At 42.5% G+C, this 26,500-nt stretch overlaps 1 protein-coding gene across 1 annotated transcript in view; it reads left to right on the forward strand.

Moving 5' to 3' along the window:
- col9a1c (collagen, type IX, alpha 1c) overlaps nucleotides 1-26,155 on the forward strand; it is a 27,433-nt gene extending 1,278 nt beyond the window's left edge. Inside the window, exons 2-37 of the mRNA XM_076301894.1 lie at nucleotides 1,340-1,441; nucleotides 2,388-2,517; nucleotides 4,182-4,578; nucleotides 5,019-5,099; nucleotides 6,071-6,088; nucleotides 7,768-7,857; nucleotides 8,435-8,470; nucleotides 8,943-9,014; nucleotides 9,253-9,297; nucleotides 9,571-9,606; nucleotides 9,970-9,993; nucleotides 10,120-10,173; nucleotides 10,293-10,364; nucleotides 11,649-11,687; nucleotides 12,115-12,171; nucleotides 12,558-12,611; nucleotides 12,703-12,756; nucleotides 13,076-13,129; nucleotides 14,436-14,489; nucleotides 15,366-15,419; nucleotides 15,554-15,607; nucleotides 17,191-17,244; nucleotides 17,557-17,610; nucleotides 19,944-19,988; nucleotides 20,505-20,558; nucleotides 21,008-21,061; nucleotides 21,445-21,498; nucleotides 21,873-21,944; nucleotides 22,055-22,090; nucleotides 22,356-22,400; nucleotides 22,717-22,749; nucleotides 23,837-23,983; nucleotides 24,284-24,338; nucleotides 24,581-24,775; nucleotides 25,342-25,419; nucleotides 25,953-26,155. Coding sequence (XP_076158009.1) covers nucleotides 1,340-1,441; nucleotides 2,388-2,517; nucleotides 4,182-4,578; nucleotides 5,019-5,099; nucleotides 6,071-6,088; nucleotides 7,768-7,857; nucleotides 8,435-8,470; nucleotides 8,943-9,014; nucleotides 9,253-9,297; nucleotides 9,571-9,606; nucleotides 9,970-9,993; nucleotides 10,120-10,173; nucleotides 10,293-10,364; nucleotides 11,649-11,687; nucleotides 12,115-12,171; nucleotides 12,558-12,611; nucleotides 12,703-12,756; nucleotides 13,076-13,129; nucleotides 14,436-14,489; nucleotides 15,366-15,419; nucleotides 15,554-15,607; nucleotides 17,191-17,244; nucleotides 17,557-17,610; nucleotides 19,944-19,988; nucleotides 20,505-20,558; nucleotides 21,008-21,061; nucleotides 21,445-21,498; nucleotides 21,873-21,944; nucleotides 22,055-22,090; nucleotides 22,356-22,400; nucleotides 22,717-22,749; nucleotides 23,837-23,983; nucleotides 24,284-24,338; nucleotides 24,581-24,775; nucleotides 25,342-25,419; nucleotides 25,953-26,155 — 2,756 coding nt within the window. The remainder of the gene's footprint in view (nucleotides 1-1,339; nucleotides 1,442-2,387; nucleotides 2,518-4,181; nucleotides 4,579-5,018; nucleotides 5,100-6,070; nucleotides 6,089-7,767; nucleotides 7,858-8,434; nucleotides 8,471-8,942; nucleotides 9,015-9,252; nucleotides 9,298-9,570; nucleotides 9,607-9,969; nucleotides 9,994-10,119; nucleotides 10,174-10,292; nucleotides 10,365-11,648; nucleotides 11,688-12,114; nucleotides 12,172-12,557; nucleotides 12,612-12,702; nucleotides 12,757-13,075; nucleotides 13,130-14,435; nucleotides 14,490-15,365; nucleotides 15,420-15,553; nucleotides 15,608-17,190; nucleotides 17,245-17,556; nucleotides 17,611-19,943; nucleotides 19,989-20,504; nucleotides 20,559-21,007; nucleotides 21,062-21,444; nucleotides 21,499-21,872; nucleotides 21,945-22,054; nucleotides 22,091-22,355; nucleotides 22,401-22,716; nucleotides 22,750-23,836; nucleotides 23,984-24,283; nucleotides 24,339-24,580; nucleotides 24,776-25,341; nucleotides 25,420-25,952) is intronic.
- Nucleotides 26,156-26,500: the final 345 nt, after the last annotated feature.

Consider the following 26,500-nt stretch of genomic DNA (forward strand, 5'->3'; position numbering starts at 1 on the left):
TTATCACTTTACAAGTAGGTAGAGAAGTTAAAACAAGTACACTGCAGAAATAATGTCAAATTATTTGAGCTCCTCCGGGTGCATCATAAACACATTTTGTAGATAGGATATTTGCTCTATTTAAACGTCTGAAACTTAATTATAGTCTTATATTGTTTAAGGTTGATTATGATAAATTGTTACTGGAATTTTCACATTCAGGTCACAATAAAGACCTCAGAGAATTTATTTTTTCAAATCGATTGAAAGCTAAATCAATTAAGGAGAATTTCAAAACTGCAGATTCCTCACAGTACAGCAATTCTCGGCTTATGAAATAAAAAGAGATGACTATTTAAGATAATTGAATCAAAGATCACAATAATCCTCCATGGAACATCGATGACACCTGCTGAAATAAAAATGGTTTGGCCCCTTGTGATTGATTGCGTTCCTTGTTTGTTTTCTAACTGGGCTCCAAGCCGACAAATCAGATGAAGATTAAAACCAGGAGCAAAGGAGCTTCCCTGCTCATCAGACCTGCCCAAACCTGACCCAGAGGCTCAGAACAAGAAATATTACATCTAGGTTTTTCATCCTGCTAGCAGGGTTAACAACACGCAACACTGCCGGTCTTACACATTGATTAGATGTGGTTTGGTCATGTTTTTGTTTTTCGTAACTGGGGTATCATGAGGCTAGGAGATTAAAAAAGAAATCTTCAAAAAGATGACAAGCAAAATATTGAGCAGTATTTTATACATGATGAGCACAATGTCATCTGCTTTGATGGTTTCTGTTCTGTGCAACAACAGACAAACATCCATAAAATATGTTGTTAGCAGACACTAACAAGCTCAGTGAAATGATGAGGCAAATCATTAGGCATTTCATTTTCCTCATGAGATGTCATAGATCACATTGCCTCTGCTTATTTTTATGCTTGGAATGAAAATAAAAACAAATATTATGTGACTATGAATTATTTTTTTTTTTTTGGGGGGGGGGGGGGGCAGTCTATGCAGAAAAATATGCGGTTTCGGTTTATGCTTATTCTTTTGTAGCTAAGGTTGCAAATGTTGCCTTCAATCCACACTGTGCCTCCCCTACAGAGTAGCTTTGGCAGGTGGAAGCAGCCAGTGTCATCTGGGGCTGTTTATAGGTGTTGACTGCTGTGTGTGTGTGTGTGTGTGTGTGTGTGTGTGTGTGTGTGTGTGTGTGTGTGTGTGTGTGTGTGTGTGTGTGTGTGTGTGTGTGTGTGTGTGTGTGTGTGTGTGTGTGTGTGTGTGTGTGTGTGTGTCCAATCCAATGTGACATGCTACACACAGTCTCTGGGGAAAGACATGAAAACAAATTCAAGTGAAGAAACCAACCTCTCTCTGCCTTTCAGAGCTGGACATGAACAGACTAGACGGTGACACTGTCTGCCCACCCATGAGAAATGGACAAGATGACCTTCCAGGTAAAACAGAAGCAACCAGAGTAATCATTTATACATGTTTTTTTTTCTCTGGGTTTACTCAACTTTAAAATTAGAACTCCTGGGCTCCTGGTAATTCCAATTACATAAAATTAGATTCTGATAAATACTTTTCACTTTCACTGACTACAGATAATGTAAAGAAAGGAATAAGGGAAAGTCATTTCACTATTTTTATCAAATTTAATGTGAATTGAGGGCGTTATAATAAAGACTTATGACATGAAATTATGAACAATCCCTCTTCCAAAGTAATGACTTTTTTTCAGACAACCATTTCATCGTTCCCAAGCTCAAGCTCAGGTTATTAATCACCCATCTTTTATATTGGCTATGGAGAAGCAAGCATAAAATGAAAGTCATTACATTATATTTATTAAAAGATGTTGCATGAAAAAAAGCCTAAACCATAAATAGCTCCTCTTTAATCTTCGGCTTGCTATTTTGCAGTCTGAGACTCCACTGCTTACTCTCCCATGTTTGTTTTGATGAAGAAAAGATGCTGGGACTGCTTAGCTAGTGTGTTTTCTTAGACACCCTTAGATCTAAGACTGAACCAAATAAAAAACATTCCGCTTTAGCTAAGCTGATTTTTTTTTAAGTAGGAACCATTCTAACTCAGCAAGATGTTAATTAGTTTCCAGCGTTTCCTTTAAAGTAAAACCTTACCATGGCCTGAAATCACTTGCATATGTTAGTGCCAGTGAACCGTAGCACTTTAAAATGCCAAAAAATTATTCTCACGTACATGATTTCAAATGAGCAATAAAAACCCAAATGTAAGAAAAGATCCCTGAACATTGTAGCCCTCAACAATAATTGTTAATTCAACAAACAAGGCTGGACATGCATTAAAAAACACAGGTGCCTCTCCAAAAATAACTCGCAGGCAGCATTTTTTAAAACGATTTAATGTTTCCTGCGGAAGGTTTCGATCTGATCACCCAGTTCCAGTTGGACGTCATCCCCCTGAAGGGCGTCAGGAAAGTGGAGGGCTCCACATCCCACCAGGTGGCCTACCGGCTCGACAGGGAGGCCAACTTCCAGATTCCAACACGGTAAGCAAAAACAGAACACGAACAAAAAAAACATAAAAAGAGGACTAAAATACAAAGGAAGGGTGTGAAAACACACACACACACACACACACACACACACACACACACACACACACAAAACATCCCATGGCACAGAGACGTCCACAACACAGGTGTTACCTTATTACAGGCCTGACCCAGGTGTTGCCGCACATGAAATAGCTAGTAATTGGCTGTGGAGAATAAGGGGGGGGGGGGGGGGCAACATGCCTGAACCTATTTGGTTTTTGCATCCAGATCCCCTCTCATATGACTTACACCTTGCTTTGGGACATGAACAGACATATTTGATCAGTTCTCCTCCAGAACTTTATTTCCTTTATTTTATTTTTAGATAAGAATTAGATAAGAAGGGCGGGGGGGGGGGGATTGTGTCAATAGCTCTCTGCGCCTCCACTGTGCTTAGATTTAGTCGGCAAATGTCGCCGCAAGCATGGCAGCTCTCTCCTGGGCCTTAAGAGGGCTTTCAGGCAGTTAGGCTGTTGTGAAAAGCATTTCGCTGTCAGACATCAGGGGTGCAAAAAAAAAAAGAAAAGGGCAGTAACCTTGGATGTTTTCGAGCACTTCCATTTCACCGAAATGTGATGATGTTTGTGATAGGGGTACAGAGGGATTTTTCATGGGGGAGAGTTGTGTGTGTGTGTGTGGGGGGGGGGGGGTGGGTGGGCAGGTGATAGAGCTACCTAACTAATTTTCGATGAATCAACACTCTCTAGGGAATTGTGATAATGTGTTATGTAAGTGTTCGTCAAATCACTGAAAAAAAGCTGCAGAGCAAAAGCTTCGGAGTCCCACATCCCCTATACCATAAAAGAGGATACGTGGACAACTAAGTCTGTCTCTATTCGCCGGACACTGCTTGGGCATGGCCTTCATTTAATTTACAGGCCCAACAGGAAACCCCCTCTCTCTCTTTACTGCTGCCCTTGCATCCATTTACAAGCTTCTGGAGCGCTGGCGGCAGCACCCCCCTATAAATAAACCACCCATGGAGTGCAGCGCTTATTAAACATGCCTAGGGGTGCTGCAGGGCGAGGGTGCGGAAGAGACCCCCATCCTCCCATTCCTATCCTCCCCTCAGACCCCTTTCCAGCAGGAAGGTTTTTCATTGATGTCTTGATCTGATCATTCCGGTCTCAGCTTAAATCCAGTGATTTACAACTCTGCCGCCATAACGGCCCTATTTATGACACAATCATGAGAGTCACATGTGTGATCTCTGCAGACTCTAGGGGTAAGATGAGGGGCTTTGGTCATGAGAGAGTTCTGCCAGTTCTGCATTGTATATAAGCATAATTCCATCAGGACCCCAGGTCCTAAGGGGTTCAGGAGAGGAGGCTTGTGATAATGGCCTATTTTTCTTGATTTGTGACATCATATGTCTTCTAGTACCCTTGGCGTGTAAAAATAATTCACAAGACTACTGCCCAACTGAAGTGGCTTCATGGCAAAAAGAATATAGCATATGCATTAAAAGCTGCCCTAACGCTAGAACTGGCCTATGCACCGAGAAATATTATTTATTGTGTCTACAGGCAGTCATGTACCTTCAAACACAGTGTGTAGTATTGATTTTGTTCCTATTTCATATTTCATATTCCTATTTCATATTGTCATCTTCCCAGGCTTAACTTCCCTCGCGGCTTCCCTGAAGAGTACTCCTTCATGACCACCTTCCGCATGATCAAGAACACCGTCAACAAAGTGTGGAACCTCTGGCAGATCGTGGACGAGACCGGTGTCAAGCAGGCCGGCCTGCGTCTCAATGGTGACCAGCAGGCCCTGGAGTTCTTCCTGACCACACTTGATGGCGACCTCCAGACAGTGACCTTCCCCGGCCTCTCCGTCCTCTTCAACACCAAGTGGCACAAGGTCATGGTGGGCGTAGAGAGGGACCAGGTCACCCTGGCCGTGGACTGCCAGCCGGTGGACCAGAGGCCCATCAAGGAGAAAGGCTACATCAATACTGAGGGTGACACCCTCATCGGCAGGCTGGATGCTGACTCAAGCACTTCTGTAGTGGTGAGTCGCACTGCAGGGGAAGAAGTAAGAAGGAAATGTGTGAGAGAGAGAGAGACAGAGAGAGAGAGAGACAGAGAGAGAGTGTGTGTGAGAGAGAATTAAAGAGCAGGAGAGGAGAGCAGGAGGTACAAAAAAGGGGGATGAAATGGGCATATTGATACATACATTCAATTACACACACACACACACACACACAAACACACAGCAATGCTCTAATTAGCTCTGAGAAATTACATAAGGAGTTGCACTGGGCATAATCAACCACAGTAATCTTGAGTTATCAGTTATTGAAAAGGAAATATGAGGTGAGAACAACATGTACTAGAACACTGGCAGGTCTGTTCAATCACCACTGCGGCAGACAGTGTGAGTCACCATGTGCATTATCTCAATGGCACAGAGAACAAAATAATATTTATGAAATGTGCTTGTTTCCTCAGTTTGAGCTTCAGTGGATGTTGATTCATTGCGACCCAAAGAGAGCCCAGCGAGAGACCTGCAGTGAGCTCCCACAGACTGAGGTAACAATGCCTGTGTGTTAGCCGCCATTTCTTAAGATTATGCACCCTCTCTGCTGTTTCAGTAAGTAGCTAGTCAGACTATTTTAATACATATAAAGCCTATCCGTCCTTGTGCAACATGACACTCTGGTAAAGGTCATAATGGCTCTTTGTGGCAAATCAGATTTGACAGATTGTTGAGAATTATGTCTCCAGTTGTTGAATTTAGGAAACCATGTTAATTTGCGATGTATGCTAACCAGTCATAGCTAACAGCCATAGCTAACCCGTTAAAAAATCCGTTTAAAGTTTTAAAGTTACATTGTCACTCAGTGTCTTATTTGTTTCACGCAAATCTATCATGGACCTTTAATTTGGTGAGTCTACATTTTAAATTTACATCATAATGACCAGAAGGCCAAGGGTTACATGTTATGGCATGTGCTTGTCTTCCTTTGGTCATTGTGATCGCTGATCGCTAGTATCATAAACTCTCTCATGCACGGTTATGCTAAATTGCTATATCTACAGTATGTAACAGTATGTTATATTACTTGAGATGTGTGTGCTGTGATTAGTTGTGTCCCTTTTTTGTTTGTGTTTTGCTTGATTAGCTTTAGCATCGGTTCACCTTTCTGCTTTTTGAGCCAATAAATTAGCATCATAAATTAGCTCTGTCTTAGCCAGCATGTGGCCCATCCAGCAACAGTAGCATTGTACAACAGTGCTTTCCAGACATGGGGACAGACAGTATTATCTTACCTTCAAATGCACTCATTCCTTAATTGAACTTGACTGCTGAAATGCTATCCGCCTGTTCCTGTTGGGTGCAGTATGCATGCAGTTTGTTCAGTTTGAAATGAATTTGTAAGTAAACTTATACTGTCTGAAACCAGGCCTAGTGCTTTCTCTGACACTCTTTGGTGAGGTGGGGGGTGACGTTTTTTCACTAACTCTACATTGATCTCATTTCTCTCTTGCTTCTTCTTCAGATGTATGCCAATGCTGAGGTATTTATTTTTTAAATTCTCCTTTGTTTTGTGTGTGTGTGCCCTTTATAAGGCAAATAATCTACTTTATTGCTTTGTTGCTTTACGACCTTGTTGCTCTGTGCTACTCTATATTCTGCCATTACCAAGTGGTGCTATGAGAGAGAAAATATGAAAGAGGAACAAGGAGGTATTATACTAAAACAATTAAAACAGACAACATGTCTCTTTTAAAATAAAGTGATATATGTCAGGTTGCATTTTTAAATACTACTGTCGCACCATTGTCTGACATCTGTCAGCTATTATATGACTAGTAGTGCGCCACTTTAAGTGTCATGTGTCACTGAAATTGCAGCCACTGTAATAAGTGAAAGAAGAAAAATAGACAAAAGCTATGTGTGCCAGCCACATACACCACAACACTTACAGTAAACTATAGGAATATATTATTATAACATTTGTTTAAAATGTTATACAACAATTATGTCAAATATGCATTTAATTGTTGAATATATCATTCGTTGCAAGTTCCCTTCTGACACACATTAAATACATCTACCTAATGTCACATGGTGGACTCTCTTAACCCTCTTGAACTTCAGGACTTCCTCTGTCCTTGGAACATTGTTTGCAGTAGTTCATTCCAAAAAAATGAACCGCACCTACAATATGGCTGCTCTTACTTCCAGAAGACCGATAGTCATACAAGCTCCCCTGGCTTTCATTCAAGATGACTGCACATAAAACCACTCCTGAATCCAATAATCCAGAAACTGAACTCCATCGTGGTAGACATTATTCCATTGAAAGTGTCCCTCAGGGAACTTTTTTGGTGTAAGTGTGTTTGGGGGGGTGGGGGTATTTATGGACTTTCTGGGTCCTGTTTCCAAGTAGTTCCTGAGACAAGACAAGCAGCAGTGAGCCTGAACAAAATGGAAATAGGGCCTGGAGCATCATTTAGGCACTGGAGTGCAATTACTGCAGCAATTTCCTCTGTCAACGTCATGCTTTGCCAAATCATAGTGAGCGTTAATCAAATTTTGGAAAACAACAATTGAAAGACTGAAATAAATTGGAGACGGAAATAATACTCTGTGAAATTAGCATCTGGTTAAATACTGACAGATACTTAATTTCAGCCCCAGTGCGTCCTGTTAAACCCACGTAGCAAAACCAACACCCATAAAACATACCGACAGCATCCATCTTACTTATTGTTAATCCCTCACAAACATCACTTAGTCAGCTCACATACAGTTACAATTTGGATAATATTCAATTGCTCATTCGTACAAAACAGTGTAAACAAATATTTTTTTTAATTATGGGCTAACCTGTGTCATGCCATAGTAAAGGGTCATTATCAAGAGAAGAAGAGAGCTGGTTTGTTCAGGTAGGTGTGGAGAGTATGTGCCATCTGGCCAATGTGCAAGGCGTGTTAAAGTACATACTCGACGTTCCCGACCTGTAGTGTGACAAAGTGATGTCAAAATGGCGTAGTCTCCCCAACCAGCACAGGCAGTGAGAAAATATTTTATTGCTTATATAACAAAATAGGATAGCATTAAACAGCATCTCTTAAACTGTTTAGCTCAACTAAAATCCTATTTATTTAGTTGAACTAAACTATTATTTTTATCTTTAGTTGAACTTAAAAATATGTGTTGCCTGGTCTTATTGTGTTGCCTTCTCCTCAGCCCGATAAGCCCGTGGTCGGCCCTCCAGGCCCGGCAGGACCGGAGGGGCCTCGTGGGCCTCAGGGAGAGGCTGGCAGAGACGGCAGAGACGTGAGTCCCTCAAGACAGCACACACAGCACACACAGCTCTACGCATGGAGAAGACAAAACCTCACAAAATACAAAGACACTCTACTGTCCCTGATGATGTTTTATAGCAATGTGTAGTGGAAAAGACTCAGCTTCAAGAGACTTACTGTTTATCGTCCCTGATGATGTTTTACTGTGAAGGGTCAGGAAACATTGAAATTAAAAGACAGTTTACTGTTACGGATGATATTTCATTGCCCTGTGTAGAGAACAGAGGAGAACAGCAACAGAGCCAAATTTAAGCACAGTATGCTGGATGTTATCCGCAACTGCTATTACTGATGTCTGTTTTATTGTGATGTAAGGGAAACATTGCAGTTCAGTTCAATGTCTTTTGTCTCATCAGTCCATTACTGTAACGCTGGCTAATGTAAACTGCCATTGTTACTCTTCATTGAAACCCATAAAACACTTGAAACCTGTTACAAACAATATCTAGTTGCTCCCTTGTTTGGCAAAACATTAGTGCAATGTTTGGACCCATCTTCTTTAACTGATTATGCAACACATGACTAATGCAAAAACTTCTTCTTCTCAGGGTCTTCCAGGCACTCCTGGTAACAATGGGGCAACTGTGAGTATACAATATATCAATCTCTGCCAAGGCCCTTTTTACAGTAAATGTTTAAGTAAACTGATACTTTCAGACCTCTGGTCCTCTCTCTCTCTCTCCATCTATCTGTCTCTCTATCTCTCTCTCTCTCACTTACTCTCGCTCTCACTCTGTGTGTGTCGCCCCCATATCAGTATCAGTGCAGGTAAATGAAGTTGGTTGAATTCACCTTTGTAATAAATAGGTCGGTACATCCTCTGAGGCTTGTCTCATTTGGCCGTTGTGACAGTAGTGGAATCGTGGGAAATGGACAGGCCATAATTGATTTAGCATGGAACAGTGCTGCGGCATTGTAACCTGGCAACAGTGAAGGTGACGGAACTGTTTGCCCCTTCTGTGTGTGTATGTGTGTGTGTGTGTGTGTGTGTGTGTGTGTGTGTGTGTGTGTGTGTGTGTGTGTGTGTGTGTGTGTGTGTGTGTGTGTATGACTCAGGGAGCCAAAGGAGACCAAGGGGAGATTGGCCTGCCTGGACAAAGAGGTGTTCCTGGCCTTCCTGGATCGCCTGTAAGTAAGAACCTTGTTAGACGTGTCAAAATGTTAACGTGATCCATGACTGTATAATGCAATAATGTTTCAGTGTGTATGCTAATGCAGCATAAATAGGTAGATGAATCTGAATGTACACTTTTAATAAACTTTTTTTTTACATTTTTAAATGTCACAATATTAAATAATTTCATTAAAATATTTTGTATCCATGTTGTTTCTTCCAAAATAAAAAGTGTCCCTACCTCTTTCGTAGGGTTTGATGGGGCCAATGGGGCCGAGGGGACCTGTGGGCGAGAGAGTAAGTCATGACATCTCTGTCTGGTCAGCCTCAGTCTGTTGACAAGGCTATTTGCTTCTTCATCTCTTCTTAAATACCTCTGTTTAGCTTTGACCAATGCTGTGGATCCAGACTACTTTGATATATCTGTGCTGCATAAATATAGCGCAGAACAAATATATTGCTGTTTTCATCAAAGGACAATGATTTTATTGGTGGGGAAAAAAATCTTACTGAAAATATTGTTGGTAACATTTCAATGTGATTAGACCATTTGTTTTTCTTTGAACACAGGGACTACCTGGTTTTCCTGGCCCTGCTGGACCTGCTGTAAGTTGGCACTATTCTTCAGATTTCCAATCACACTGAACACAGCTCCAAGAGTCCCAAATCAAATCCAAAAACATCAATAATCCATTCCACTGTGTGAACATGCTTTACATACAGGCAGATGTATTTTAGCTGTCACTCCGTGAACTATGTGACCCAAGATATCAGTCAAATTTGACCTGGATCTGGCCTTGACCTGTTATATCTGTGACACATTAGATACCCTTTCTCTAGCAGGAAGTGCCATAGCTCGGACTGACAACAGTGATGATACAGAAGTGATGAGCAGAAGAAATGTTATGTTATGTTATGTATGATTAAATACTGCATTTCTCACTCTCATTTTCTCTTCTTTTTTCACAGGGAGAGGAGAAGCCTGGACCTCCTGTGAGCTTTTTTTTTTGTAATCCAAATGTCTTTACTACTAAAAATCCGTGTCCAGATGACCTCTGGACGGTGCTATGTACTTATGCACTGTGTACATTATTTGTGTGTGTTCGCACTCTCTCACAGGGCCCCCCAGGGAAACCAGGCACTCCAGGAGATGAAGGCAACATCGGACCTGAGGTTTGTGCTTAAAAAGTAACAGTAGGCGACTATACATTTGACCAGCGGGTTTTTCCGTGGCTTTGGTCATTGTGTGATCTCCATTGCTTCCCTTTAATCTCACCAATTCATCTCTGCAGGGCTCACCAGGCCCCAGAGGAGCTCTCGGTCTGCCAGGACCCCCCGGCGTCGCCGGACCTCCAGGGCCAGCCGTAAGATCCTATCTTCCTTGTTCTTATGCGTGCATTCGCTTTGAAGAGGCAGAGGCGGTCAGGGGCTGTTTCTGGACTCTGTGTCTCCATCATTCCTGTTGCTAACTTGGCAGTGTGTGCCTGCCACCAATGCTAACAGTGCTTACATTAGCTGAATCCAGAGGCTGAAAGAAAATGCACAGTTCCTTAAGCTTGTGTGTGAAATCCATAAAGTGCTTTTGTATGTCAGCATGCTGAATAACAGTGTGGAAAGCTACCTTAGCTGATATATACGGATATATCTTCCTCATTTTCCCTGTGTTGCATGCTGCTATGGCAGCAGAATTGAGGTAAAACGTTAACAGCATGCTCTGACATCATGAGGAAAATGGAACAATATGCAATATTGTGCAATGCCAGCTAGCCATTAATAACTTGAGACCCTCGTGATTTGCTCTGCACATGAACTCATCACAAGGTTTGTATTGTGAAATGCTGTACTTTTTCCTCCAATTCAGTGTTTGTGAACCTTCCTTACTTGATTATTCCTACAATTTACAACATGGACATGTTGAGATTTTAATTGGGGAATATTAAATGAGCTTGCTTCATTAGTATAAACCCTTAACATAATAATTTCTGCCTAGTAACTCTCATCACATGTATGTCATCCCTCCTGAGTTTATGCTGTTTTATCTTCTTTCTGCTTCCAGTTTACAAAACCTAAGGATGGCTAATCAATCTCCTTCACGGCACACAAATTAACTAATATTTTGGTAACACTTTACTTGACAGTATCGACTTAAGAGTGACATGACACTGTCATGAACATATGACACTGTCATGACACATGAACCCTAGCTCTAACCCTAACCCTAATCCTAATCCTAACCTCTAACTCTAATCCAAACCCTAATCCTAACCCTAACTTGTTATTACAAAAACCGAATGTCACTTAATAACAGAAGCGTTATGTCATAAACATTTATGACTTGTTTATGACACATTCATGACAGTGTCATGTCACTCTTATACTGTCAAGTGAAGTGTAACCAATATTTCTCTTCCAAGTCTGGTTAAAGTAGTGGTGTAAAACTGGTTGAATACAGTAAAGTGTGTTTAGTGCTGCCGCAGTAGTTGCACAGCTCTATTGAGCATCCTTTACATGGCTCTAATGCTGGGGAGTGTCCTTGGGGCTTGCTGGGAAATAGAGGGCATCTTGGGCTATGGAGCCAGAGACTAACTGTGTCGGGACCTCTGTGGCTGAGATCTGATTCTGGTGTTACTCTCTCTGCTGTCTTTCAGGGCCCACCTGGGGCAGGCTCCAACGCAGATGGGGAGCCTGTGAGTCCTCTAATTTTACCCCTCAGTCTTTTACCCCTGCCTCTCCTCCTCCTCCTCCTCTTCTCTCTTCCTTTCTTTCTACCTCAGATGCTCTAAAGCTACATGGACCAGATTTATGTTTTCTGTCTGCCTGCCTGTGGAGTTTTATCTCTATCCTTCTCTCTCTCTTTCTCTCTCTCACACACACACACACACACACACACACACACACACACACTTATATACACACATAGCTACACACACACACACACATACACACACACACTTTTTTCTCTATGTCTGTCAGTGTCTATGTATGTCTATGTATGTCTATATATGTGTGTGTGTGTGTGTGTGTGTGTGTGTGTGTGTGTGTGTGTGTGTGTGTGTGTGTGTATCCTCGGGGGTGCGTGCTGATGAGGATGTGTCTCTCTGAATCTGTTAGCAGTGTGAGGCCGCCTGTCCCGCCGGCCCTCAGGGGATACCAGGCATGCCAGGGATGAAGGTACGAGAGCCACTGCCAAGGACAACCTGGCCACCACCACCGCCGCTGCACCCATTTAGACACGCTCTATCCAATCCACCATTAAAATGAGATTCTCCATGCGCCACTGTCTGCGCCAAGTCTGCCTTCATGTCATTGTGCTTAGGATCATATTTCTAGACCAGCTTAGTGCTTCATGAAGAATGCAGCACCCATACAAGGAGTATAACGTATGATTGTTTGTGGGTAGATCTTATGAATATAGTAGTAGTAGAATGGAGAATATTAGGTCGGATTTGTGGACTGTGACAGTAGATCTAATATTGTTTTATTATTGTTATTGTTGTTTATGTTAGAGTTGATGTTATTGTTAACCTGAAGTAATGATCAGTGCCGTTTACCTCCAGGGACATAAAGGTGTTGCTGGTACCCCAGGTGACCCAGGCACACCTGGAGAGAAGGTGAGGAAACTCAAAGCGAAATTTTAGCTGATATGGCTGACAGTGTACTCTTGGACCACTATAAAATGCATCTTTTGTTTTTCCAACACAGGGAGATCAAGGACCTCAAGGAGAGGCAGGACCTCCTGGACGCATGGGAGATGACGTCAGTATTTGCTTTACTTTGCAGGGGTTTATCTACACAATCATTAGGACACGCTTTGAAAACTTGGGGGGAAAGCAGATGCTGTAGATATACTGTACACATTTTCTCTTGTCTCACACTTCCTCATGTTTTTCTCTACTGTCAGCTTACTCTTAATTAGTCCTATATAAACAAAACGACGTTCTGTTAATTGGTGTTTCGTGTTCTCTAAAACAAAGAGCAGAGATTACAAGTTGGATATTTTGACCTTTGAACTGATTCCTCCCTGTGTCCCATGTTTAATCATTTCTTTGTTGTGTGCCTCTAATTGCCTTCTCAGGGTCAGAGAGGGCCTATTGGATTTCAAGGCACTGCCGGAGAGAAGGGAGACAGGGTAAGAGGCTGGACTGTGTCTATATTTACACTCCCCCCCTCGGGGTGGACAGGCCAGAGAGAAACATACACACACATACACACTCTCTCTCTCTCTCTCTCTTTTTCTCTCTCTCTCTCTCACACACACACACACACACACACACACACACACACACACACAGAAAACAGCCAGTCAAGCAATAATCCACACGGCTCAATTAGCACACTAATGATTAAATTTGTTTTAAAGCTAGCACACAGTGCCTCCTAGCAGCCCATAGTATAATGGGACTGTCAGAGTCTGTAGATGTATGTGTGCAGTGCACATGTATAAGAAACACCAGCCCTTCACTGTCAAGACGCCCCTGGTCTCAACCCTGCTCCTGTGCTTGATGCTTTAGAAGACTTATGATCTAGTGGCCTAATGCACTGTAGTGAAATTAAAGGCTCAGTATAATTTTTACGTTTTTGATGTGATTTACTTTGGGCTGCGGACCGTGGACTTCTCCCCAGCCCGAGTAATCTCTTCTGCCCTCCAACGTCCAGCTAACTGCACCCCTAAGGGTGGGCATGGACACGTTTCCAAAGACTCCCATGGCGCAAATCCATCTCACTTGTCCTCCATTGCTCTAAAGACTAAAGTGTGATTCATAGTAAGCCCTAAATGTCACAGCAGAAATGGATGGGCTTCATTTACAGTGTCCTGTTTGGGACTCCATTGTAGGAAATATGATACATCTCCGAGGGAGTGTTATGCAGCGGGACAGATATCAGAGATAGTGTGTGTGTGTGTGTGTGTGTGTGTGTGTGTGTGTGCGTGAGTGTGATTGTGAGTGTGAGTGTGTGTGTGTGTGTGTGTGTGTGTGTGTGTGTGTGTGTGTGTGTGTGTGAGTGAGTGAGTGAGTGAGAGAGAGAGAGAGAGAGAGAGAGAGAGAGGTGAAATGAAAAGCTGAAAAGACAGTGTGGGTGTGCAGGTACAGTGCAATGCTCAGGACTTATAAAATGTGGATGGGCAGACTGGCCTACATATCAGACCATTTGCACACACACCTCCAAAACTCACCGCTTACTGATCCTTCTTTTCATGTATCTGTTTAAACAGTGGTATGAAAGTGTATATATATATATATATATATATGGCAATGTTATCCCGACAATGGTGTACTTTGTTTTTATGGTGCTTATTTTCCATGCTTGCTACATCAGCTCACACAGTTACAGGACAGCAATGTCGATACACACTACACAGCTGTTTAATAAAAAGCCATCTCTGGAGGGATATTAACAGTAATATTATTTTCCACAAACTCCCCTTCTCTCCACAGGGTCCTCCAGGTTACAACGGCATCCCAGGGCCAACTGGACCCCCCGGATCTCCCGTAAGTGTTGTTCATCATTGATTGGATCAAAGCCGGCCGTTCGGCTGTGTTTGTGTTGAATGAGCATGCCACAGCAGGGGATGACAAGACGACATTACGTATTCATGAGGGTTAATTTTTAAAGAGCTTGGCGGGAGGGGAAGCATTTATCAGTCCGAGGGGCTTTATCAGAAAGGTGGTGTGCACATGAAGGTTAATGGCAAAGCTGTGACATCATGCGTGGTAAAAGGAGTTGTGTTCTGGAATGTTCTAGAAGAATGAACAACATTTTTCTCCAGGTAGCACTGTGGTACACCAAGAAAAAGAAACAAGGCAAAAACTGACATAGATGAGTCAATAAGACTGTTTGAAATGAAAAAGGGTTTTCTTTGAATCAGGATTTAATATGGTGCACTAAAGCAGATAATAGACCATTCAAGAGAATGAAAGAGAATAAACCCTATAGTAGACTAGACCATTAAAGAGAATTAAACCCAATATAAATGTATTACAGTGATGATGTTCTTTTATTATAGCCACTGCTGCTGTAGGCTGCTGCAGGGTTTCTGGTTACAGTGAAGCACCTTGAGACAGTGTTACTGTTAAAAGTGTTAAAACCCAACTGCATTATAAATGACAATTGGGGTCAAGAACTTCAATTCCACATTGGCTTGCTGACAGGAAAGAGCTCTTGCCATTTCACGCTGGCAAGTGTCAGCATGAAATAATAAAAAAAGTACCAGAAACTACCAAGTACCGTTTTTTACTCATTAAAATATAAAGAAAAGCTTCACTGACTGGTCAGGGATAGGACTTTTGAAGTATTTGCCAATTGTAATGTCTTTAATGCCTCATTGTAATTAGCCTACTATATGATGCGGTGATGATCTCTTCTAGGGTATAGAGGGCATCAGAGGTCGTGAAGGTCATGAGGGGCCTAAAGGTGAAGAGGTGAGTCATCTTTACTAAATGCATTGTACATATATTCTACTCAGATTATTTCTAGCGGGTCTTCTATTTAACCCCCCGGATTTAGGATGTTCAAGTGTGTGTGATCGTGTGTGTTTCGCATGTGTGGTTTTCAGGGAGCAGCTGGCCCACCTGGAGCACAGGGACTTGCCGGCCCAAGAGGAGAAACCGTGAGTGACCACTTTAGATTTGGACCATATTGAGTAGGAATTATTACGGAGTAATTATGTAGAGCTACTGTAAGTGACTTCCCTAGCGACCGACTGTTACATCGTCTGTGTATGTACGATCGATCAATCAAAGATAGATAGATAGAAAAATAGAGAGATAAATAGATAGATAGCTGCCATGGATGATAAATACACTACCGTTCAAAAGTTTGGAGTCACCCAGACAATTTCATGTTTTCCATGAAAACTCACACTTTCATTCATCAAATGATTGTAAAATGAATAGAAAATATAGTCAAGACATGAGGTTAGAAATAATGATTTTTATTTGAAATAATAATTTTGTCCATCAAAGTTCGCTTTCGTCAAAGAATTCTCCATTTGCAGCAATTACAGACTTGCAGACCTTTGGCATTCTAGCTGTCAATTTGTTGAGGTAATCTGAAGAAATTTTACCCCACACTCCATGAAGCACCTCCCACAAGTTAGATTGGCACTTCATTCATACCATACAGTCAAGCTGCTCCCACAACAGCTCAATAGGGTTGAGATCTGGTGACTGTGCCTGCCACTCCATTTCAGACAGAATACCAGCTGACTGCTTCTTCCCTAAATAGTTCTTGCATAGGAGGTGTGCTTTGGGTCATTGTCCTGTTGTATGAGGAAATTGCCTCCAATCAAGCGCTGTCCACAGGATATGGCATGACGTTGCAAAATGGAGTGATAGCCTTCCTTATTCCCTTATTCAAATCCCTTTTACCTTGTACAAATCTTTCACTTTACCAGCACCAAACCAGCCCCAGATCACCACATTAGCTCCACTATGCTTGATAGATGGCATCAGGCACTTCTCCAGCATCTTTTCACTTGTTCTGCGTCTCACAAATGTTCTTCTGCATGATCCAAACATCTCAAACTTAGATTTGTCTGTCCATAACACTTTTTTCCAATCTTCCTCTGTCCAATGTCTTTCTTTTGCTCTTCAGAAGAAATTTCTCTTTTTATGGCCATTTTGAGAGTATAATCAAACCCACACATACTGATGCTCCAGATACTCAACGAGCTCAAAAGAAAGCCAGTTTTATAGCTTCTCTAATCAGCACAACAGTTTTCAGCTGTGCTAACATAATTGCACAAGAGTTTTCTAATCATCAATTAGCCTTTTAACACGATTAGCTAACACAATGTACTATTTAGAACACAGGAGTGATGGTTGTTGGAAATGGGCCTCTGTACACCTACATGTATGCAGATATTCCTTTTAAATCCAGCTAGCATAGTCATTTACCACATTAGCAATGTCTAGGCTGTATTTCGGAGTAATTTAATGTTATCGTCTTTGAAAAAAAACAGTGATTTTCTTTCAAAAATAAGGACATTTCTAAGTGACCCCAAACGTTTGAGCGGTAGGGTGTTTATTTTAAGGTTTCTGGAATTCTGGAGATCCCTTTTAGCCTGCTTTTTTCATAATTATCATCAATGTCCCTTAACAGAAGCATAAAGATGCACATAATGCTATTGCTGTATGAAACAGTGTGTTTTTAATGTCTGATGCTGAGTTGTGTACTCCGTGTCACCTGCAGGGAGAGCCTGGTGTGGACGGCTTGGATGGACTTCCAGGAGTCAATGGAACCAAAGTGAGTCTTCTGCACCTTGTCTATTAGCATGCAGGTTTGAAGAGAACCTTCCCATGGGCCTTTTCTTCATGATGTTAAAGTGTTGTGGTCTGTGTAGAAAGATACTGTACCTTGGATGCATTACATGTAATAGTTCATATTGTATTAGCCTCTAGTTAGTGATTTCTAAAAGTTGAGAGCAACCTTAATCATCATTGCATCAATATGTAGGCTACAACAGATGTTTGGCCTGTAGTGGCTGAATATATTTAAACTCATAAATAATTTCGGAAATGTCTAAGCCAGCTCTTCTATGTGTCTCTACCATGACAGGGAGAAGCTGGCACACCTGGACCATCTGGCGTGAGGGGCATTGTTGGAATACCTGTAAGTACAGTACATCTGTCCATGGCTGAGCGAGGACATAGTATGGACAAAATGTGCCCTGATTCATATATGTCATAGGATTAGACTGGATATCAGTTGGATGAAAGCAGTGGGACGTTAGCACAAAAGCAAGTTTCTGGGGGTCGTTGATGAAAAAGGAAGCATTAAAATGAAAAAGAAATGAAAAAGAAATGTTCACCCTCGTCTAATGAATACCCTGGCTGCTGAGATGAAATCCTTCCAGCAAGTCTCACAGAGCATTAGATAAAGATTCTGGATACCTTTTTGCTATTCTGAATATGTCCCAAAACAGGCTTGGGTTATTGACCTACAGTACCTTGAACTCTGCGATTCTTTCATTAATATAACTTATAAATCCAAGCCCTATTGCATTTTAGGCCTTGTGAAACTATGCAAGGCATGAAATTGAGATTGTTAAGGAATGAACTCAAACTCAAACTAGATGTACCGCAGAGCGGTACAAAATATGACCGCCGCCCAGTCCAGCACATTTTTTCCACAAAAATAAATCACGCTGAAAGGCCTATATGATTCTAACTGTCTCACTAAATTGCATTATCCACACTCAATTCTCACTGGTATCTGCTAGACAACAAGTACCAAAACATGATTAGTTCATAGATTTCACATGTAAAATTCATTTTATTCATTTTACACCCCCATCTTGCCTGTTCATAATTCTGAGAAATTCTTCAATTGTGTGCATGTGTGCGTGTACATGTTTATGTTTATGTGTGTGGGTGTGGGTGTGTGTGTGTGTGTGTGTGTGTGTGTGTGTGTGTGTGTGCGTGCTTGTGTGTTTGCCTGCGTATGTGTGTTTGTGCATGTGCATGCATGCGTACATATGTCTACTGTGTGAGTATGTGTCATACGTATGATTACTGTGAATGTGTGTGTGTGCGTGTGTATCTGTTTATGCACATGTGTGCACATGGAATGGGTTAACATGACCCCTCAAGGCAAACATACGGAAAAAATTGGTCATCCTAGGCCCTACGGTTCTCAAGATATTCACAGAAAACTGTGTCTGCCCTACCCTCCTTTCGGTGGTTCCATGCTATCCATGTGGGGTTACATGCCCACCAAGTTTTGTGTACCCCGGTCTTTCAGTGTCCCGGGAATCCTTGACGGAAATTTGGGCATGCGAAAAAGAAAAAGAAAAAAAAAAAAATCTGACTAAACCTATATGACCGCCGCTTCGCTGCGCGGAGGTCATAATAATTAATTAACTCAAATACTCCAAATACTCTTTTGCTATGGCCTAACTGCAGCACTAGCGCATAAAAGATTCAGTAAATGTAATGCCTGTGCCAATGACCTGACTCAAACACCATTGCCAATCTGCCAGAGATAACCGACCACGGAGAAAACCAGCATTAAGAAGCTGGGTTTTCTTATCTAAATGTGCTTTTAAATGAATTCACCTCCCCAAGTGCCTTCTCTTTTTCTCTAAATCGTCTCTCTCGCCATCTGTCTTTGAGAGAGAAGAGCAACAGGGAGGGGAGCAGGCAAATAAATTGCCCACACAACAAAGTGTCATTATTCTATTGCAAACCTTACGGCAAGGACAACGAGTGGATATTATGAAGCAAAGTGGATATTTATGCACTTTTCCCATGGGCTTGAAGATGTAAAGCCTACACTAAGACTGAGTGTGGCCCTGATCTGGCCACGATTCGGCCACATCTCAGATCTGTTCCAAAGCCAGCACCTGTGTGTGTGTGTGTGTGTGTGTGTGTGTGTGTGTGTGTGTGTGTGTGTGTGTGTGTGTGTGTGTGTGTGTGTGTGTGTGTGTGTGTGTGTGTGTGTGTGTGTGTGTGTGTGTGTGTGTGTGTGTGTGTGTGTGTGTGTGTGTGTGCGTGCGTGTGGATAACGCCTTTCCGCTCCTGATTGTGCCCGCTCTTAGGTATTGACAAAGCTGTTTATACCGCTACAAATTCAGGTTAAGTGCCCTTCAGAATTGATCAATGTCAGTGGAATGTGCCTTAGCTCTCGGAACAACATGAATCTGCATTCACCGGCTGCTCTCTCCCGTTGAAACAGACGACCTACCCCCACGTAAATATTAGTGTACTTCTCCCCCGTGAGTGATGTCAAATAGTCATCTTTATTTCCTAGTATTTAGAGTTGCAACCACACTGATACAGAGAACCAAGGGCCAGAGTGTTTTCAGAAGGTTATTTTCAAATGAAATGGAATGTTTCAACTAAACCTCTGTGTTTTAGTGCGGATTTGTTATGGGTGAATGCTCATGGGTAAAGACTGACACACCTTTGTGTGTGTGTGTGTGTGTGTGTGTGTGTGTTCTACAGGGGTTGCCTGGGAAACAGGGACTTAAAGGACCAGCTGGTGACAAGGTAATCATGTTTTTTAAGAAATCAATTAATTTGTTTCAGTGTTTTATAAGGCTGGTGATTGATTTCGCTGTTCATAATTGGCCACCCACAACCATCCAAGACAGTATTGACATGGTTTAAGATGGGATCTGGCAAACTAGATAAACCAAACAGACATTCCTTAAATATATGCCAAATTGATTATGCTAAATTGCTGGTTGGAATTTGGTGCTTTACTTCTATCTTTTAGTTTATCATTCAGTGTGTACATTCTACACACACCTGCACCTGCCTGATGTAAGGTACCAACTTCTACTGGCAAAGACTGCATGAGGATTCCAGAAAAGCTCAATACTAAATATTATATTGATTGGAGATGGTGATGATGTGATTACTATTTGATTTTGTGTGGGCTATATTTAGCATTTAGCCTTTATCAATCTAACTTTATCTACTGTATCTAACAAACAAAAAAAGAAGAGCTGTTGCATATTTCTGAAAATGAATGTATTATTTTTTGGGGGGAAAAAACTCCAGGGTGACACAGGAGCTGATGGACTAATAGGACCCATTGGGCTTCCAGGCAAAACAGTGAGTACCAGCATCTCCCTCTCCCTTTCCTCCACCTCCCTCTCCCTCTCCTCCTCCACTTCGACCTCTACCTACCTCTTCCCCTTCATCTATCTCTCTCTCCATCTCTCTCCTTCTCTTACCTCTTCCCCTTCATCTATCTCTCTCTCCATCTCTCTCCTTCTTGGTCTCCTGCTATTAATTCCTGTTGGGGTGATGCTGCACTGTAGTGCCTGTTGTGATCAGACAGTTTGATATATGCCCCCTGTGTTGGCTCTGGCCCTGAATGCACAACTCCACTCTTCCTGTGGAGCCACAGCACCAATCCATTAGTGGACACATGCAGTGCTGAGTAAAATCTCTCTCTCTCTCTCTCTCTCTCTCTCTCTCTCTCTCTCTCTCTCTCTCTCTCTCTCTCTCTCCTTCTCTATCTCTCTCCTTCTCTATCTCTCTCTCTCTCTGCCATTAAGGGTGAAACAGGAGCACCAGGCAAAGACGGCATACCAGGAGCCAAGGGAGCCACCGTACGTACCCCTTAAGCTCTTAAATCACAAAAGCACAATAATCACCTAGTCCCCCTGGTACTGACCGACTGTCTGGGAGCACAGTCTGGAAACAAAACATTATTCATGTAGTTGTTCATTCACTTCTGGCACTGTCTAAAACATTTGCTGATCAGAATTCTCCACACATATTCTGTACCCATACATGAATCCCAAACATTGTTCAAGTTTTTAAATATATTTAAGTTAACTGATGAATGAAACATGGCACACTTTCTCTATAATAACTGTACTCATCTATGACAATTAGTGGTTGCATAGTACATGATTCTACTATAATGAGAAAAATGACATCAGTATTTTGTTAATGATTTTTGATGTGTATATTTGTATTCCTCCATAAGGGTGAGACGGGGAAGCAGGGTCCTGTGGGAGTGACAGGACTTCCTGGCGTCCAGGTGAGTTGATTGTGATGCCCGTTTGTTCTAGGCGAGCTGACATGGAGAGGTGGGCTCAGTCCAGCCAGAGTCCAATTGGCATGCAACCCCACTGCCTTGGCAACACAAGATGAATGGAAATCATTTAGTCACTCCTGATTGCTTGGCTGAACGATGCGTGGGAGCTTGTGTGTACATGTGTGTGTGTGTGTGTGTGTGTGAAAGAGAGAGAGACAGTTATGCAGAAAGTGATACAGATAGCTTTTATGTGTGTATACCCATTTTTACTGAGTTTCTGAGTCTGTGTGTGTATGTCGGTGTGTGTGTGTGTTTGTACTGCTACCTGTGTGTGTGGTAGGCTTCTCACATTCTCTCCCTTTATTCCTCATCTCCAGGGAGAGAAGGGAGACAGAGGTCCTATGGGCCCAATGGGAATCAAAGGTCACACCGGACTGAAAGGAGATCAGGTCAGCCTCGGACAGATCAGATGCCTCCGTGCCTCAGAGGGTCACTTCACTGAACAGTTTTTTTTTATCTGTAAAAGATTACTGATTCACATTTTGGTTTCTGGTTTCAGGGTCCTATTGGCGCAGTGGGTCCAAAAGGAAGTGAGGTAAGTTGTGCTACACGGGCTGATGGATCTCCCTTGGGCATAGAAGCCTATGTTTGGTCACAGTACAATGGCCACACATGTTCACTTAATGTGATCCTCATGAATATCGTTGTGTTAGGTATTTCATGTCTGTACCCCTTTGTTATTTACCTTCATCTATGTCAGCTTTATTTCACTAGTCAGAATAATTGGCCTGATTGCATCTCTGTGATGCCTTGGTGGCCTCTCCTCCTGAGGGTCCTCTCACATGTTCTCTCTCCTGCAGGGTGATCCAGGACTGCAGGGTGACTCAGGTGTCAAGGGTGACCAGGTAAATAATATCTAAATTAAAATGCTGCTGACTTATATAATTAATGTGGCAATATGTAACATGCAATGTGTATTCTTCTGATACGACTGGTATTGCGATCTTGTACAAAAAGTGTTATTTCAATTTTGGTTGATTGATTGATTGATTGATTGATTGATTGATTGATTGATTGATTGATTGATTGATTGATTGATTGATTGATTGATTGATTGATTGATTGATTGATTGATTGATTGATTGATTGATTGATTGATTGATAGATAATGGCTTGCAAAAACTGTGCCTCTAAATGTATTTGTTTGTGTCTTTTGCACAGGGTCCTCCTGGTATTCAAGGACTTAAAGGCGAGGTAATACGAGGTTTAGTCTCCTTTGGGTCAGTTTATCTCGATTGTGTAAATACCTTGATGGTATCTGATGGACCTAGATGATGGAAGTGAAGTTCCAGATTTCTTAACCAATTGTGTTTCTGACATTGTCACTGGCCATGGGTAACGTGAAGACAATTGTCATTTATTTGTGATGGTGGTATGTTGGTCTGTTGACCCTGTTCAACATAGCCTTTATGCAAATGTCAAAAGAAGAAACATTAGTCAGTCACCTGTCTCTTTTTGCAAACATCATGAAGCACACTACATTGGTATTCTCATGGTGGGATCCAATATAGATTAAAAATTACCACCCAGTGTTCTCATTATCACTCCACATAGCTATACCATCACTGCCTATCATGAAGCCATCAGGCCATATTCACAAGTACCATTGATGGCTGTGGGGCACAGTCAGTGGCACAGTAATTTGAAATCAGTTGCTATGGTGACTGTAGCATTCTGGTTTATGCAGGGCATTTTTGACTGGCGTATTTCATGTGCCAACGGAAATGGTCATGCAAATACGGTAATAGATATTCAAGCCCCCTTGTCAGCGGAACTTGCCTAGGTTCTGCAATCAGGAGATAGGATTGCAATGGTAGCCAGCCCATATTAGCAATCAGGAGACTGCAAAAGAGGCAGTTAACTTGACCTGCCGATTATTTTGCATGGGCAGTGAACATTACAAGGAGGAAGTGTTCAACTGTTCAGGCAAGCCTGGCGGAAGTTTGAAAGAGATAAAACCTGGCTCATGGCAACACTTGAGTGAGATACAATAAGGGAATGTCTTCTGTCTTACATTTCCCCTTTGTTTGTAACACCTGCTCATTCATTACATAGGCTAGTGCACAATATATTGAGTGACCACCATAGTTGTTCACTATAGAGCACTATGTAGTGAATGAGTACATGTTCCAAACATAGGTTGCTATGGTCTATTACTGTCCCAGCTGGGCTTAGAGACGTCCCATACCTGTTGCACCAGTGAGTGGCATTACAGGTGTGACCCATGACTAGTAGAATGTCACAGGTGACAATATGTTTTCTCCTCTGTTGACCTCCTCAGCGCGGAGAGAAGGGACAGCAAGGTGACGTGGGACTTGACGGACGTCCCGGACAGCCCGGCCACGAGGGACAAACTGGCCCGCAGGGTGCACATGGACTGGAGGGGGAACGTGGAGTAGCAGGACCTCCAGGGCCCCGGGGTCTGCCTGTAAGTCGTTTCACTTCTAAAACAAAGAATACAGAATTCCTCATTTAGGGTAGGTGAAGAGGAGAACTGTATTTAGTGTTTGATGAATGGAAGTGGGTAGTGGTTGATGGCAAAGATCTGTTGCAATATAAATAGTACAGTGATTGGGTGTCCTCTGTATTGAAATGGTCTAATGAAGCTTAAAAGGGCTAATTGATGCTCATAGCTGTCTGTCTGTAGCCTTATTTGTGTAACAGTTTTGCTTCATTTGCCCCATTGCCTTTGCTTGAAGTAATTGTATGCTGTGTTAATTCTCCACAGGGCCCTAAAATTGCTGATGAAAAAATTAGAGCTATGTGTGCTGCAGTGGTTGAAGGTAAGAGTGTTTTCCGCAATAATTTAATAACAAACAAGAGTGGCCTGTAGTATCCTTACAACAACCCATGACATTTGTATTGTCAGTCTTTAATGAGAGAAGTCATGAAAAGTTGAGGGCTGTTTAGTTGTTTCCGCCTTTGGACATAGTTACTTAGTCTATAAACAACACCAGAAAAGTGTCATTATCTGAAATAATTTCCCTGCCTTACACTCGGTTGTATATGTCTCCCTGCCTCCCAGAGCACCTTGACGCCTATAAGAAAGAGCTTGCGATGAAACCGCTGCCCATCGGTGCTCCAGGAACCCCCGGCCCCGCTGGGCTACCTGGTCCCCCAGGACCCCCCGGTGCTAACGGGGAACCCGGCGCCAGAGGATTCATGGGTCCTAAAGGTCCTCCAGGCTTCTACGGCCTACCTGGTAAACCAGGTGCCAAAGGTAGGACTTCCACTTTCACTGACTCATTACCAGCACCTGTGTCAGAAATAGAGCAGCTGAGAGGTCTCTACTGAGTGTGAGTGTTTACATCTTGTACATGACTTCCTGTTCTTTTGGAGATTATCTTTGTCGGTTTGTTAAAAAATCCACATGTATGTGTCCAGAGAGAAGGGTGCAAGTCATAAGTAATATTTACTATAGTTGTGTATAGTTGTGTACAAATACTATTATTATTATTATTATTATAATTGTTATAATACTCCACAACAGTAGGGGAAGCCTAATAGCAATACAAAAAAGATGCACTGGATACCTTAAAGAAGGGGTTGTGGTCTACTGATTAGGGACCTGGCCTTCCAAGTTGAACACCAGAGGGGAGTGAGTTGGCCATTGTGCCCTTCAGCAAGGCACTCAATCATAAGTCACTCCAGGAGGACTGTCCCTGTAGTTAATTCACTGCGAGTCACTCTGGATAAGAGTGCCAGCTGAATGGCAGATAATGGAATGGAATGGAATGGGGATGTGTGATGGCTGAAGATGTATTGTATTGTATGGTGTGCCTGCAGGTGATACTGGAGATAAAGGAGATAAGGGAGAAGATGGCGTAGGTATCAAGGGAAGCCAAGGAGAGCCAGGAGCTCAGGGTAAAGCTTCGCTTCTTCTTTCTCCTCTCTACCCTTTTTGTCTATTTTTCTCCTTTTCGATTTTCATATTCGATTGTCATCTTTTCTTTTCCCCTCCCTTCTTTTTTCCATCTCATCTCATCTCCTCTCTTCTTGTCTCTCCAAACGAGTGTGTTGAATTGAATGGCAACCCAATTCTTCTTAAGTGGAATGAATAACCCATTTGGAAACAGAAATATGTTTGGGTTCTGTCGAGACCAGGCTCTACGATGATCTGTCTTAGTGGTTAAAAAAGATAAAGTAGTCTAAAACTGGGTTAGTCACTGACGGCGATGATTGAAGTCTTCTACATCATTGTCATTACTGGAATGTATGTGTGTGTGTGTGTGTGTGTGTGTGGGGGGGGGGGGGGGGGTGTTAATGTGTGTGTGTGTGTCTGTGTGTGTCTGTGTGTGCTCTACTGTTCATATCCTTGTGTGTGTGTGTGTGTGTGTGTGTGTGTGTGTGTGTGTGTGTGTGTCTATACATTAATATTTGTGTATTTTCTGTGACAGGTGAGCCTGGCATCCCCGGCGTCGGTAAAGATGGCAAAGACGGCGCTCGCGGCGAAGCTGGAACCGCTGGCCTCCCCGGACCCCCCGGCACCCGTGGCCCCACTGGCGCCCCCGGCCTCTGTGACCCCTCGACCTGTGTGGGGAGACCCCAGCCCCTCTACCTGATGAGTGGCAAAAAGCCCTACTACAACAAGGGCCACTGAACGCCGCACTCACGTCACGTCACGGATAAGCTTCGTCACCATCATCATCCCCAAGGTCCTCTCAGCCAATAGGATGAAGAGGACGGGGGACACCCGTCCACAAGGAGAACGTCAAGATGTCTCCGCAGAGCACAGCACAGCACACAGTGAACATTAAACCAGCCAGACAAACTGTAGCTTTTACACATACGTGTGAACGCGCTTCCTTTTCTTGAAACGTTTTCAGTGCATGGAAAGGATATTGTGTTGTGTATATACTGTAGAAAAAATAACGAATGGGGATTAATCAAGATGCCAATCAACATTGAATGAACACTTAACAGTATTGCAGTAGTATCTGAATGG

Source organism: Alosa pseudoharengus, unplaced genomic scaffold (genome assembly GCF_046254945.1).
Source record: "Alosa pseudoharengus isolate Yale_2024_CS ecotype anadromous, Long Island Sound unplaced genomic scaffold, YU_APseudo_1.1 YU_APseudo_1.1_scf_23, whole genome shotgun sequence".
NCBI lineage: Eukaryota > Metazoa > Chordata > Actinopteri > Clupeiformes > Clupeidae > Alosa > Alosa pseudoharengus.